General features: G+C 39.4%; 1 protein-coding gene across 1 annotated transcript; it reads right to left on the reverse strand.

Moving 5' to 3' along the window:
- Positions 1 to 10,033: 10,033 nt before the first annotated feature.
- Positions 10,034 to 11,811, reverse strand: LOC127135318 (probable pectin methylesterase CGR3). Its single transcript, XM_051062058.1, has 7 exons — positions 11,674 to 11,811; positions 11,451 to 11,590; positions 11,309 to 11,348; positions 11,134 to 11,175; positions 10,623 to 10,997; positions 10,456 to 10,508; positions 10,034 to 10,286 (listed from the first exon to the last, which is right to left on the reverse strand). The coding sequence occupies exons 2-7, from the start codon at positions 11,565 to 11,567 to the stop codon at positions 10,134 to 10,136; spliced, it is 780 nt and encodes a 259-aa protein (XP_050918015.1). The 5' UTR covers positions 11,568 to 11,590; positions 11,674 to 11,811; the 3' UTR covers positions 10,034 to 10,133.
- Between the last annotated feature and the right edge of the window lie 2,968 nt (positions 11,812 to 14,779).

The following is a 14,779-nucleotide window of genomic DNA, read 5'->3' on the forward strand; positions in this document are numbered from 1 at the left end:
GAAAAATAAAACAGAAAGACAGGGATCACAAAATTGTTTGCAAAACGTCCTTTATTAATGATATCATTGAAAAACATGCTGAGGCCCTACAATGAACCATTACGCCTTGGGCAGAACGTAGGGTTTTGTGCAAAATGAAAAACAAAAGAAAATTACTCTGTTTGAAGAGTAACTTGGACCACATCTTCTGCTGTCCAATTGTTGATCGACTCCCCTAGTGCACACGGGCGAACCCAATTGTCCAGATCCCAATCACTATCACCATCTTCGCTACTGGCTGCAAAGACATCACCGTGATTCATCAGCCCAGCGCTGGTAAAGGTACTCGGACCTGTCTGCACACCCTGCTCCGCCTGCAGAGGTTGATAGCCAATTCCGAACTTGTCTTATTTGATAGGAAAATCCACCATCTTGCCCCAGCCCTCAGCTTTACCAGAGTTGACAACCTCCTTGGCCTGTTTATACGATGCAATTGAGGCACTTGGCTTCTTCTGCTCAGCAAAAGCCACCCTCTCAAGAGCAACGGTTTCGAACGCCTGGCATAAAGTTTCATGGATCTCGCCATCCACCTCTACATACTTGAAAGAGGATAGGTGACTCACCAGAATATCTTCTTCACCTCACACGGTCACAATCTGACCATTCCAGACATACTTCAACTTCTGGTGGAGAGTTGACGAAACTGCCCCAGCTGCGTGAATCCAAGGACGCCCCAACAAACAACTGTATGCGGGCTGGATGTCCATCACATAGAAGACAATGTCGAATACCTCCGGACCGATCTTCACCGGCAAGGTGACTTCACCAAAAACAGACCGTTTGGATCCATCAAATGCACACACAATCAAGTCACTCGGAGTAAGGATAACTCCTTCCACATCAATCTTGCCCAAAGTCTTCTTAGGCAGCACATTCAGCGAAGAGCCAGTGTCTACCAACACATGAGACAACACTGCCCCCTTGCACTCCATGGTGATGTGCAAGGCCTTGTTATGTTTGCGACCCTCAGGCGTTAAGTCCAAATCGGTGAACCCCAAACCGTGCCTAGTACTTACGTTGGCAATCACTCCCTCCAACTGGTTGACAGATATCTCTTGAGGCACGTAAGCCAGATTCAACATCTTCAATAGGGCATTACGGTGCGCCTCAGAGCACAGAAGCAATGAGAGGATAGAAATTTTGGACGGAGTCTGATTCAATTGATCTACAATCTTGTAGTCACTCTTCTTGATTATCTTCATGAACTCTTCCACGTCTTTCTCAAACGAACCCTCAGGCGCATCCTTCTGAGCCGGTTCTTCATCAACAGCAGCCTGTTTACCTTTGGCTTTAGCGAGAGCCTCGTCATTATTATCTCTCAACGGTTGCGGAGCAAACAGACGTCCACTTCTGGTAAACCCTCCTGGTCCTCCAACATTGTCCACAACTGGACTCACAATCACAGGAGTTCTACCAGGCAGCCCAATAGTCACAAGAGACTGGTTCACCGGTCTAGCCTGACTCTCAGCCCTTCGATTGTTGCGGTAAGCGTTGTCATATTTCCATGGCACAACCCTACTATCAACAACCCTTCTACCCGAAGCACTGACAGTTACAGGAGTGGAAATAGTAACAGGAGTACCATTAACTGCAGGCGCACTAACAGCCCTCTGACCATGCCCCTCAGACGGTTTAAAATAGATAGTGACGGTTGACACCACCCCACGATCTCTAACAGCCCGACTGAATTGCAAACAGCCCTCGTCAATCAAATTCTGAATACCAGCCCTCAATTGATTACAACCATTCTCAGATTCAACACACTCTGCACAACCCTCACAACAGCCCGGGAATACGCCCCCCTTCAACAAACGGTCCTTTACAACCAACAGCGATGTCTGAACATCTTCAACACTGGCCACCAAATCTTTAGCTTGTCCACCTTCAACATTGTTAACTCTGTGTGCACCATGTTGCGGCATAGGGTTGTTTACAACATTCGGCACAGGAGCAAAATTGATAATTTTAGCGTCAATTAGGTCCTGGACCTTATGATGAAAAGCCCTGCAGTTCTCAATGTGGTGCCCCGGTGCATCAGACTGGAAATCACAACGCACGTTGGCATCATACCCAGGTGGTATTTTTGTCAACGGAGCCATGGTTCTCAACTCCACGAATCCCAATCTGAGCAACTCAGGCAGCAACTCAGCATAGGTCATCGGTAAAGGATCAAAACATCGATCAGGCATCCTCTGTCTAGGCTGATACGAACGTTGTTGTTGTAGTTGTTGTGGCGGTTGTTGAACCCTCTGTTGTTGCTGTTGACGAGGTTGAGGTGCTGGAATTGTCACAGCAGCAACCTGGCGATATTGATTCCTGTTTACATTTCTTCGGTGTTGCACCGCATTGGTTTCACCCTCTCTCCTGCGAGGTGCCCCCGCAAATGGTTTCTTCGAAGACGAGGACCCTGCATCCTGAATTTTGCCAGCTTTAATCAAACTTTCAGTCCTTTCTCCTCAAATCACAACGTCTGAGAAACTACCGAGTGGGCAACTCCCCATCCGATCCATGAACACACCTTGTAAGGTACCAATGAACATATCAGTCAGTTCCCTCTCCAGCATAGGGGGTTGTACTCTTGCAGCCAACTCACGCCACCTCTGGGCGTACTCCTTGAAGCTCTCTCCAGATTTTTGACAAAGACTCTGCAACTGAGTCCGGCTCGGCGCCATGTCCATGTTATGTTTATACTGCCTCAAGAAGGCTTCACCCAGATCTTTCCAGTATCGGATAGAATCTCTCTTAAGCTCCATATACCAATCCAAGGAAGCCCCAGACAAGCTATCCTGGAAGAAATACATCCACATTTTCTCGTCATCTGTATAAGCAGAGATCTTCCTATAATAGGCCTGCACGTGGGTGCGAGGGCAAGAAGTTCCGTTGTATTTATCAAATGAGGGTGCTTTAAACTTGTAGGGAATCCTCAACCCTTCCACCAGACCCATGTTAGTCACATCAAACCCAAGGGAGTTCTGACATTCCATAGCTCTAATTTTCTCAGCAAGGGCATCAACTTTACGGTCCCTCTCTTCAACTCTCCCCACAACCTCATCATCTTCACTGAGCAGAGTGAACATATCCTCCTGCCTGTCGACAAGCGGAGCAGGATGACGAATCGGAGCCCGAGTAGCTCTGGCATTAACAGTCTCTGCAGCAAGAGGTTGTCCGTTGATTCTGATACCCCTCAATTCATCCCCTACAACGTAGTCATTGACGGGAGCAGCAACAACATTCTCATGAACAGGCACACCCACTGGTGAGGCACGGCTAGGCGGTGGGAGCACAGCTTCCTGTCTCTGGGCTAAGGCACGCAGCTCCTCTTGCCCCTGAACAACCCCTTGCATCATCGTCATAAATTGGGCCATGTTAGCCCTCATCTCAGCCAATTCTGCTTGAACCTGGTCCATATTCCTCTGATGATTCAGTCTGGTTGAGTAGCGATGCGGTCGCTGATCAGCTATCCTGCCTGACACAGGAACCAGAGTGAGAAGTCACGAACAAGAACTCCTGTTATGCAAGAATGATATGTGTATGATGCGTGTGATGCGTATGCAGGTTAACTTTTCTTTTTCTTATGCATTATTTTTTTGAAAATAAACATGCTATGATGCAAATGATGGAACCATGACTGGTCGGCTGAGTATCTCGCGGCACGGGATCAAAGCTTCGGCCTGAGCTCGGAACCACAAATCATCTGAAACCCAAAGTCATCTGAACCCATACTTCTGAACCAAGTCAACATCTGAGCAAGTACCCTCAAATTCAGCCCAGGGATCCGAAATAAACGGAACCCTCTGATCAATACCAGGGTCAAACCTCCGGCGTCCAGAAATAAAGATCCATAAATCCGGCTTAAGATCACCAACACAGCATCACTGGCAGAAACCTGTACTTGCAAGAATCAAACCCTCCCCTCACAGGTGAATTCTAACAAGGTCATCCTAAGGCGGACAATGGTCTCGACAATCGGGCAAAGATACTCAACGGGTTTGCCCTTTCGGGTGTGCCGTTGCAGCTCTCTTAAGATCGTCTAAACCAACGATCCGGGAAAGAACGGTCACCGAAGTCAACAGCTCATAAGAGGTACTCAACCAAAGTGGATACTCCACAAAGGAAGAGCACTCTCAAATAAACCTCGTCCGGTTTGTGGTATGTCACGTCGCCAAAAACATGTTGACCTAACATGAGAGGCAACATGAGACCACACTAATCCTAGGTGTATACTCGGACTTGGGTTTTAGCCCCACTCAGAACACCCACCCCAAACAGAGGAACCAACCTGTACAGGAGACAGCACAATGATAGTATGATGCATGCAAACATTTATGCAAATATATACACAACATAATAATCATAAATGCAACAAATAGAGCAACACAAGCAACCTAAACCATATCCTAGAGAGCGCTAGGACTGACTCGCTTAGGGAAGATGGACCAGCAAGAGGTCAACTTCTCTTTTTCCCCAGCGGAGTCGCCAACTGTCGCATTACGCGAAAAACCGGCGGGAAACAAAACAACAGAGCCGCCACCGTGCGTTATTTATCCCAAAAGAGGGAAAGGAAACGCTCGAAGTAAACCTGGGAAAGACATGGTCTCGCGACCAGAGAGAGATGGGATCGGGAGTCGGTTATGCGAAGGGAAGGTATTAGCACCCCTACGCATCCGTCGTACTCGACGGGATCCACGCACAAAAGAAAGGATAAGGGTTGCTAAAAACTGCTCACAAACACCACACATGGCTGAAAGAGACACAGAAATGACAAAAGAAACTAACTCGGCAGGATATCGCATCCTGGGCCTACGTAGTCTGTCAGGCACAGACATCAGAGTCGACGTAGTTCGGGACAGGGGGAAACGTGCTCGCTAGGATGTCGCATCCTATGCATACGTATCTTCTCTGACAGGAGAAGAATCAGAGCACTCGTAGCTCGGCTAACGCACGCCAAACAAAACACAAAGAGGAAACCGACTGCCAATCGCTGGACTTATGTCAGACTCCACACAAACAGGCAAACATGGAAACCGAATGCCAATCGCTGGACTTACGTCAGACTCCAAACACACACAAAGAAATTGCAAAAAGAAAAAGGGCGCCCGGAGAGATCAACTCATCTCCTTCCTACGTACCTCATCTGGTTGAGGATCAAGGCGACGTAGTTCCCCTACACAGGGAAAAAGGACTAGCCTAACCAGATACAAAGGGAGACACAAACTACTAGGGAGACTACGACTCGAGCCTAGAAGTTGTCATGCATACGATCCCTATGTTAAGGTTTCTATCTAACTTGCACAGGGAGCAAGCTATCCTAAACAACACAGGCAAAGCAAACATACACACAATTAGCACACACTATATACAAACAAAGTGGGCTCACACAAGGTTAGGCTGTGAAACACAAACCAACTGGAATCGGGTGTAATTGTCTCTTAACCCTAACATTGAGAGTTAGGGTGAAGCAGATGAAATGGGAAGTGAGGGTAAGACCTCACAGCTCTTATCCCTGGCCTGGGAGAGCTTCAGACAGATGAAAGTGTGGGAGTTCAGAAAGTTGGAACTCTTCTCCACATATGACTGACACAACAAAGATCTTGGGTTAATATCCACAATGCATCAACGCAAGGTGTGTGAGCAAAGTGAATGACACACTGAATAGCAGGAGATGGATTACACATCTCTTTTATCTGCCAATTGCCTCATAAGAGGACTTTTCCTGCTTGGCACAAAAATAAACAAACACAAGCATTGCCTCTTAAGGAGGGCTTCAGACAGGTGCCTGCCCAAGTAACAGGACAGGTCTTTCAGACTACATGAAGTCAGAGAGTTATACCTCAAATGGTTAAGCAACCAAGCAAAGCAAAAGCAAGTTCAAAAGAACTTAAGCAACTAATGTACCTGAAAAAAATTCTAACCCAATCAGTATACAAGTCAAACAATCAGACAGACAGTCAATCACACAATCAGACAGATAAGCAAGCAATGTGCAAGGCACAAGCCAATGGGCCCAACATAAGCACCAACCTACAACACAACTCAATGTTAGTCAACATCAATCATTTAATCAACTCAAGAAAGTGAATCAATCCCATCATAGCAATGTACTTCTTAACCTGAAATCAAAGCTCAACTGTGAGTCACCAACCACTAGGTCAAGGCCTAGGGTCAAAGATGGAGAAAAAAATTTAAAACAGAACATGAAATTTAACATGAATCATCCTTAATCAATCAAGAACACAATCCAAAAGGTCTCATGTCAATATTATTAACCAAAATCATTTCATGAACCAAACATGGCAAGGTATGCAAGTTGTGACCACATTGGGACATCAGAATGAACAAATGCACATTAATTCAAAAATGATTCAAATAATCTTGGAAAAATTCATGAGCAAACAGGACATACCACATGATCATCACACAAAAAATTAGGAGCATTGGACATAATTAGACACGATAATCAAATTGCATAAGTCAAGGCAAACATAACAAGCACATGTGTGACACCAAATGGCACACCAACTTAGCATAGGCCTAAAACAGAAATGGAACATGCTAAAAACCTCAAACCAAAGCCAAGACAACATTCAACATGTCTAGAATTAGTGTGCAAAATTTCACATTCATTGGATAAAGAACAAGCATTTCATGATCAAATGAAAATCAATGCAATTCAAAAGCTCACATATGACCATCCCGAAAGAAAAATCTCAATCAAATCAGAAATCAATCCAAAAATTCCAATAAACATCATGAGCAATCATAACATCCATATCAAGCATCATACAAAAAATCATAGCAATTGGAATTCATTTGGCATGGCAAATTAATCAATCAAGTTGAACAAGCAAAAGTGTGACACACATTGTCACACCTACATTCACATGATCATAAAACAGAAACCACAAATGGTAAAAATACCAAATCAACACCAAAATGTCCAGCCAAGAGTCTAGTTTCAACATGTAAAATATCATGAGCATTGAATAAAATCTCAGCATTTCACAAAAGATATGGTAAGGCAATGTTCAAAATGGACATGTGTACATAAACCCTGGCACAAATTATTTTCCAGCCAAGCACAATTTATGAAAAAATAATCAAAAAAAACTAGAGAGAAAATGGAATGCAATGCAAAAATCCTCATATTTTTTGGATCATTTATCAATTATTTATGAATTATGGAAGTCAAAGAAAAAATAAAAAAAAATGTAGCAAGCATATGGAAATAGCATGGAGGGAAATCAAATAACATGTAAAGCATTTTGAATATATGTTGTGCCAAGGAATCGAAGTGAAGTGAAATTTGAATGTTAGCGCGCAGCACATGAAACTCTGCGTTTCATTAATTAGACGTGGCCAGTCAAACAATGTTATCCAATCAAAACGCCATGCAGATGCTACGTGGACGAATACATGTTAAGCTTTTCACAAACACATGCAGACACGCAGGAAAGCATTTTAATGGATCAAAACACGTTCTGGAAACGAAATTGCATCAGCTTCATCGTGTTCATCATGGCTCAAGAACTTTTTTCTCAGATTTCAACAATAAGCACATCAATGGATAGATCTTTCAACATACAACACGAATCCGTGCATGGCTAAGGTTATATCAACACATACAAGAAGAATCGAGCAAATATATTTTCATGCATGAACCTTTAACTTGACCTAACTCACTCAATTCTGCACGAAATTTAATGATCTAAAGCTCAGGTTAACCAGCATTGAAAGGTGAACAACAATAGCACAATCATTTTAAGAAAGGAGAGATTCAATTTAGAACCTCTTGAAGAAGCAGCTTTGGATTTCGTGTTGTTCAGGCTGTGTAATGCTTCCAATCTCTTCTAGAACACTTGTATGGATGATTAGATGAAGAATTAAGGCTCAATTGCACATGAATCCTCCAGAATTTAGATCTGCCATGGATGCTTCAAAGCTTCAAGAATACTTCAACCTTGCACGATTTGCTGTGGATCTAGGTTCAATAATGCTCAATGATGCTTCAGAACCATGAATGGATCAAGAGAAGTACAATTTGTTTGAAGAATTTCAAAGAAAATTGAGAGAGAAAGTTTGGAGAATTTTTCTAGATCTGAAAATATGGTTGTGTTAATGATGAAACAGTTAGGGTTTCAGGCTTTATACTCCCTCTTAATCATGCCTCTAATCAGGTTTAAGCATTGGTTAAGTGTATTAGCCAAAATAAGGTGCATATGCAAAATTGGATATTTCACCTCTATGCATGGAATCATGATGAACAGTACACGAGTTTGTGACCAAATCCACTTAAAAAACCATTTTGGAGCTATTGGCAATGATAGAATGCTTAAACAATGAACCAAATTTGAATATTGAATTTTCCCTCCAAAAATCAAGAAAAAATGCAAATGATTATGTGATGAGAATTGGTGTAATATGATGCATGATTTGGAAAATATAGGTCAAAACAAGAACAATGCAAAAAGAACCATTTAATTTGGACATTTGGTTTGAAAGTTATGCACATTTGAAGTTCAAGTCACACTTGGCCAAGATTGATCCATATCTCTCCAACCACACATGAGAAATTCATGATCTTGGACTTTTTGGAAATGGGAGAGAAAGATATTCAACTTTCATGTTGGATAAAATTTCATTTGAAGCTTTCTTGATGATGTAATCTTGAGTTGAAAAACTTTCCATTTTTGGCAAATTCAAATTACAGGTCACCTGCTATTTTTGGAAAGTTTTGATCTGGCTTCAAATTCTTCAATGTTGATGTTTGAAATGTCAAATGAGACTCATTTGAACATGAATGAGACATCTCTAACCATCTCCCACCTCCAAATCCATGGTTGAGTTGACAGTTGACTTTTGTTGACTTTTTAGGGTTTCAGATGAATTTCACATTGACTGATGAACTTTGAACCTTCAATGCTTGGTCAAATCACTTCAAAATGATCTTTGGATCACATGAACTCATTGCACCAACCCTAGGGCTTTGATTCCATAGAAAATGCACTTGCTTGCTTGCACAACTGAATCTCCTGACCAGTCTTGACTGATGACTTGAAGGACTATGCAATGAGCAATGCAATGTTAATGACCTAAACATGAAAATGTATTCAAAATGGGAGGTGCAAATTTGAGGTGCTACACCGGGTATACACTCATATCAATTACACGTACGGTACTTCATTTTTTTCACTATTTAATTTCGAGTGAAATTTGTGATCTTCCCAAACATCGGTATAGTATATTTATGTGTTTTAATTTATTTATTATTGTATCTAAACATTATTTTATATATTTTTTATGTTTTGTTATGATCATAACAATTTAATTATTTACTCAACCATTTTATAAAAAACTCTTGTCTTTCATTAACGTAATTGTATCTTGATTTTTTTTTTAAATTGTACCCATACCTATGTATTATAGCTTACTATTAAAAGGGAATTAATTTTTGTGGCATTTGTCCGAGTTTTATGTTTTCTTTTTCAATTATTTGCTTACGTGACACGTATTTCAATCATTGTGTAATTGTATCAATGTCTTTGAGACATTCTCTGGAAAAGAAAATGTTGTCACCCTCAATTATCTCTCTCAATTAACTTTTTTTTTCCTCTCCACATTCTAATTTCTCCATCATGCACAATCTCGTAGTTTCAAGTTTTAAAAGTCATGTTGATGTTGTTTTTCACTGGTACTGCTATGTTATTAGGATCAATTGTTGGTGCAGTGTGTGGGTGATGCGGCTTCTACACCAGAGAAAGTTCATCTTTGAGTTTAAAAGCTTGTCTTATCTTCATATTTGCTGGGATTTCTACAAGGGCTGTTGTGATTTAGCTTCTGTTTGTGTTGTGGTATGGGCGCCAATCAGATTTACCATTAAACTAAGAAAAACTCTAACATTAAGACCCTTAAGAATAATAATCAGATAAAATAGTTCTAATTTGCCTATTCTTTTAGCAAGCAGGCATCTTAATGCTTGTCCATAGGTGGTAAAAAATTGCTTATTTAATGACATTATACTTACATGTTTATAGTAATACAAAAATGACCAAATGGTGAATATGGAGAATAATCAATTACTCAAACTTCAAGATATATCAGTTGTATGGTTTGATGTGGAAAATTTGACAGGTTGGATTATAAAACATCTTATATGCAGCTTGTTCAAACTTCTTGACAGCAGCTACATTTTCTTCTAAGTTGTTTTCACTGAAAAACTCTTTCCACCAAGACGAACTCCTCATTTTCGCCTTCACAATCACAGCAGAATTATTTGTTGTCATACAAAATGAAAACAAAATCTTCTAAAACAATTCAAAATAATGTTGATAATTTCTGTAGGAAAGTCTATTATCGTTGTTCCGTTTCTATCGCTATTAATTAATTATAAAGAGAAAATCACAAGAGAAAGCCACTAACCGGACGTCCGAATTTGGATAACTGTGCTGCTTCTCTCTGTTGTCCAGGGGAACCTTACAAGACAAGAAACAATAATATTCTTCAATGGAAATTATGTGAACAAATAGCTGCATTCATGTTTATTAGTGTGTGTGACAGAGATCGCGTTTATTTTCAAAGCGAAGTACCTGCTAAAATAATAACACCATCAGCAGATACCCTAACAAGCTCAGGAAGAGTTTTGTTTAAATATTTAGGAGAAATGTAATCCAAAGCATCTGATATTATGACATGTGAGAAAGACTTTGGCCTGTAAGGTAGAGGATATTTTATATCGGCAACGCGTACGACGCCTCTATGCACTAGAGCCTTGCAGTTTATATCAGCATCTTCTATGTCATATGGCTCCACACCCCATGCTTCAACTTCCCCTTCTGTTAACAATTTTGATACTACTGAACAACTCTCTGGGCCAACATGCAAGATGTTTTTCATGTTGTCGCCGTATACATTCCTCAAAATAGGAAATGCACTTTGAAGTTCAAATGTGCATGAAAAATCACCTGCAAGATAGAACAAACTAGTATTCCTTTCTAAAAGAATGTATGTAAAAAACAACTTTGCACCTGACAGATAAACCGGTCGCTAAATCAGTAACAAAATTGATATATCGGAAAACATGGTTGTATCGTTAGTCACCTTCAGCCCTGATAACAACATTCTTCCTTCCTCGAAAGAGACCTGTTCACTTAAAATCATAAGATTAGTCAGTTCATAAATATAGATGGATATTGCGGGGCGGTTTCAGGACCGCAGATGTGTCTGTTTGCCACCCCTAAATAGTAAGGTGAGAAAGTTGTTTAATTCATGTTACCTGACCCACCAAAAGCATAAAAAATGAGAAAGAAAGCTCCCTGAGTTTTTTAAACAAAATTAAAGATGGATTAATTACCATAATCATGAATATTATTAGAAACAGAAGCATCCTTAGAAGAAAGATGCATATAGGAAATTACCAAAAGGACAGGGATTATGGATAGTAAAGAAGAAGATTTGGATTTGGAATTGATTACTCCTGAAAAGGAAAAGGTTCCACCACTGCGTCTCGTGGAACTTGCTTGTCTTCTTGTCATTACTTCTTATCAAAATGGGAAGCCTATAGCATCAACAAACAAGATTATAGCAATGAATTGAATTGAAAGCATGGAAGATGAAAAAGGAAATATAACAAGAAAGAACCTTATTTTACATTCATAACCGCATATGAAATGGAATAGAGATATGATAGATCTAAGCGGAACAAAAATTAGAGAGATCTAACATGACATACAACAATGTACGTGAATTAAGCTTTTTTTTTTTTCCTTAACAAACGAATATTGGCACATTTATAGATATTGTAAAATAGATTATAATTGGATTAAATGTATTTTTGTCTTATAAATATTTTAAATATTTTATATAATTATTCTAAACTTTTTTCAATCAATTTTAGTTTAAAAAATTTACCTTATTGACTTTTAGTTTTTTTAGTTTGGTTTAACAGAAGTTGTTTAGGGACTTTTACACCTATTATTTTTAATAATGTGATTTATATATTATTTAAAATTAAATATATTTTTGATTTTTATAAATACTTAAAATTTGAATTTTATTCTTTTTAAATTTTTTAAAAAGAGATTTCAATCTTCCCTGTTAACTAACATAACTAAAGTTTCTCTGGTGTATTACTTTATTGAGATAATGAATCAATTAGAAAAATTAGAGAAGTTAAATATAAATATTAGAGAATCGAGATAATTTGAGTGAGATGTTAATCCTTCGAGAATGCTATGGTGGGAAAAAATACTGTAGCATACAATGTTTGAAACTCTTACCTTCCTTCTACGTCACCACCCGTTAAAATAACTGAAACAACCACAATAAATTTTGGCACCCTACAATCTTCATCCCTTGGGCGTGCTTGGGCTTTCAACCGACCAAATACCAATCAAAACAACCACAACAAAGAAATATTTTGCAAATGTGCTCACTAATAACTCAGATATCAATGTATGTGACATCCCCACTTCAAAACTTCCTCAACTGGTAATCAAAGGGGATGATGTGCCAATAACAATGTTGAAGATGAATACCAAGCTGGAACCGATTGTAAGCTTAATCTCCATGGATGCATCCTTTGGCCCAAAAGTACTTCTCTTTTAACTATCAGTGCCTTGCACACCAACCAAGCTTACTACTATTTGACATTCCTTAGAAAATGGTGCATTACATTGTTAGGGAAATGTTATTATGAATTTTCATCCTCTTCACTTGAAGATTCTCAAAAGGTTAGGTTTGTTGGTGCTTGAAACTTAAACATTGTAGTGTTATATTTTATTCTGATTTAATAAGGAGTACCCAAAAGGGGACTAGCACCCTAAGGATGACTAGCACCCAAAGAAATGCCTCTAGGGCTAGCACCTGGTTTCCCCCAGGCTAGCACATGCTAGTCCAAAAGTGGTTGCCTCAGGGCTAGCAACTGGTAGCCCAAAGAAGAGGGCGAGCTCTCAAGGCTAAAACATGGTCACCCTAGGGCAAATATGTGTTAGCCCAAAAGTGGTTGCCCTAGGTCTAGCACCTAGTAGGCCAAAGAAGCAGGTGAGACCCCATGGCTATCACTTGGTCGCCCCAGGGCTAGAACTTGCTAGCCCAAAAGTCGTCGCCCCTGGGCTAGCACCCTAGCGCAAAGAAGGGGATAAGCCCCTCAAGACTAGCACTTGGTCGCCCCAATACTAGCACACGCTAACTCAAAAGTGGTTGCCCCAGGGTTAGTACTTCGTAATCCAATGAAAGGAGCCAACCCCTAGGGCTTGCACATGTTATCCCAACGAGAGAAGACACTACAAAAAAAAACGTTATAGCACTAACATAGCGTCGTTCAACACTAGCGTTGCATATGCATTTATTTTATTTTATATTAATTAGTTTCTATTTATTTTTTTGTTATGGACGACATATGTCGACGCTAATGTATATTTACTTGTTAGTTATTTAATTATTTATTTATTTAACTTTAATGTATACGAGTGACGGTCAAAGCCGACGCTAAAGTTAGTTAAAAAAAACCATTTTTTCCCACAAATTTCGTTTTCCTCCATTTTTTATTGATATAAGTAATTATTGATTTTTAGTTTAGCGGCGACGATGGCCGGCGCTAAGGTATATTTATATATATATTTATTTACTTATTATTTATTTATTTTATTTTATTTCAGTGGCGATCATCGACGACACTAATGTTGGTGAAAAAATATTTTCATTCCCCCCTATAAATTTTATTTGTCTTTCTTTTATTGTTATAAATAATTATTAATTTTTTTTAATGTAGCGGCAGCTGGTGTAGCAGGAAATTCATGATCATCAAGTTATTGACAAGCTAGAGATCAATTAACAAGAGTCGCCACCGCGCTTATATCACTACGCCAAACAAGACCTTAGACAGCGCTTTTTTTAGCCTTAGACAGCGCTTTAAAGCGCTGTCTAAACCTCCGCTGCTAAAGGTTTAGACAGCGCTTTTTGAAATCTTAAAAGCGCTGTCTAAGCCCCCCCCTTAGACAGCGCTTTGGCCTAAAGCGCTTTCTAAGACCCTCCTATTTTAATTTTTTTAGGTATACCTTAGACAGCGCTTTTGGCAAAAGCGCTGTCTAAGGTATACCTAAAAAAATTAAAATAGGGGGGCTTAGACAGCGCTTTTTGAAAAGCGCTGTCTAAGCCCCCCTATTTTAATTTTTTTAGGTATACCTTAGACAACGCTTTTGCCTAAAGCGCTTTCTAAGCCCCCCCTTAGACAGCGCTTTTTCCAAAAGCGCTGTCTAATGTATACGAAAATTTTTGTAGCTTTTGTTTTAAACCACATTTTTTCCAGGTTTATAAACCAGAATTTCTACCTGTTTTCAACCAGATTTTGACAGACAGAATCACATTTTATACATGTCATTTTGGCCTTTTTTCTACCAATTTTTGGCTAACAAATATATATATACCAATTCAAACCAATTTTGCCTTAAATGTATCAAAATATATACAAATTTATGTACACATTTACAAGTCATTACCTATACTCGAAATTTATGTACAAATTTACAAGTCATTACATATATTACAAATATACTACAAAATTACACAAATTTATGAAAAAACTTTGAGCTCTATCATGAATTGACACCACTCCTCTTTGATTTCGTCCACTTGATCCTTTGTATAAAATGCACACTTGAATTCCTCAAAGTACTACATATGAAGCAAAAAATATTTTGAATTAATTCCAACTATTTAATTATATGAGATATGTGTAAATATAAAA

The sequence above is a fragment of the Lathyrus oleraceus genome, chromosome 4 (assembly GCF_024323335.1).
Source record: "Lathyrus oleraceus cultivar Zhongwan6 chromosome 4, CAAS_Psat_ZW6_1.0, whole genome shotgun sequence".
Classification (NCBI taxonomy): domain Eukaryota; kingdom Viridiplantae; phylum Streptophyta; class Magnoliopsida; order Fabales; family Fabaceae; genus Lathyrus; species Lathyrus oleraceus.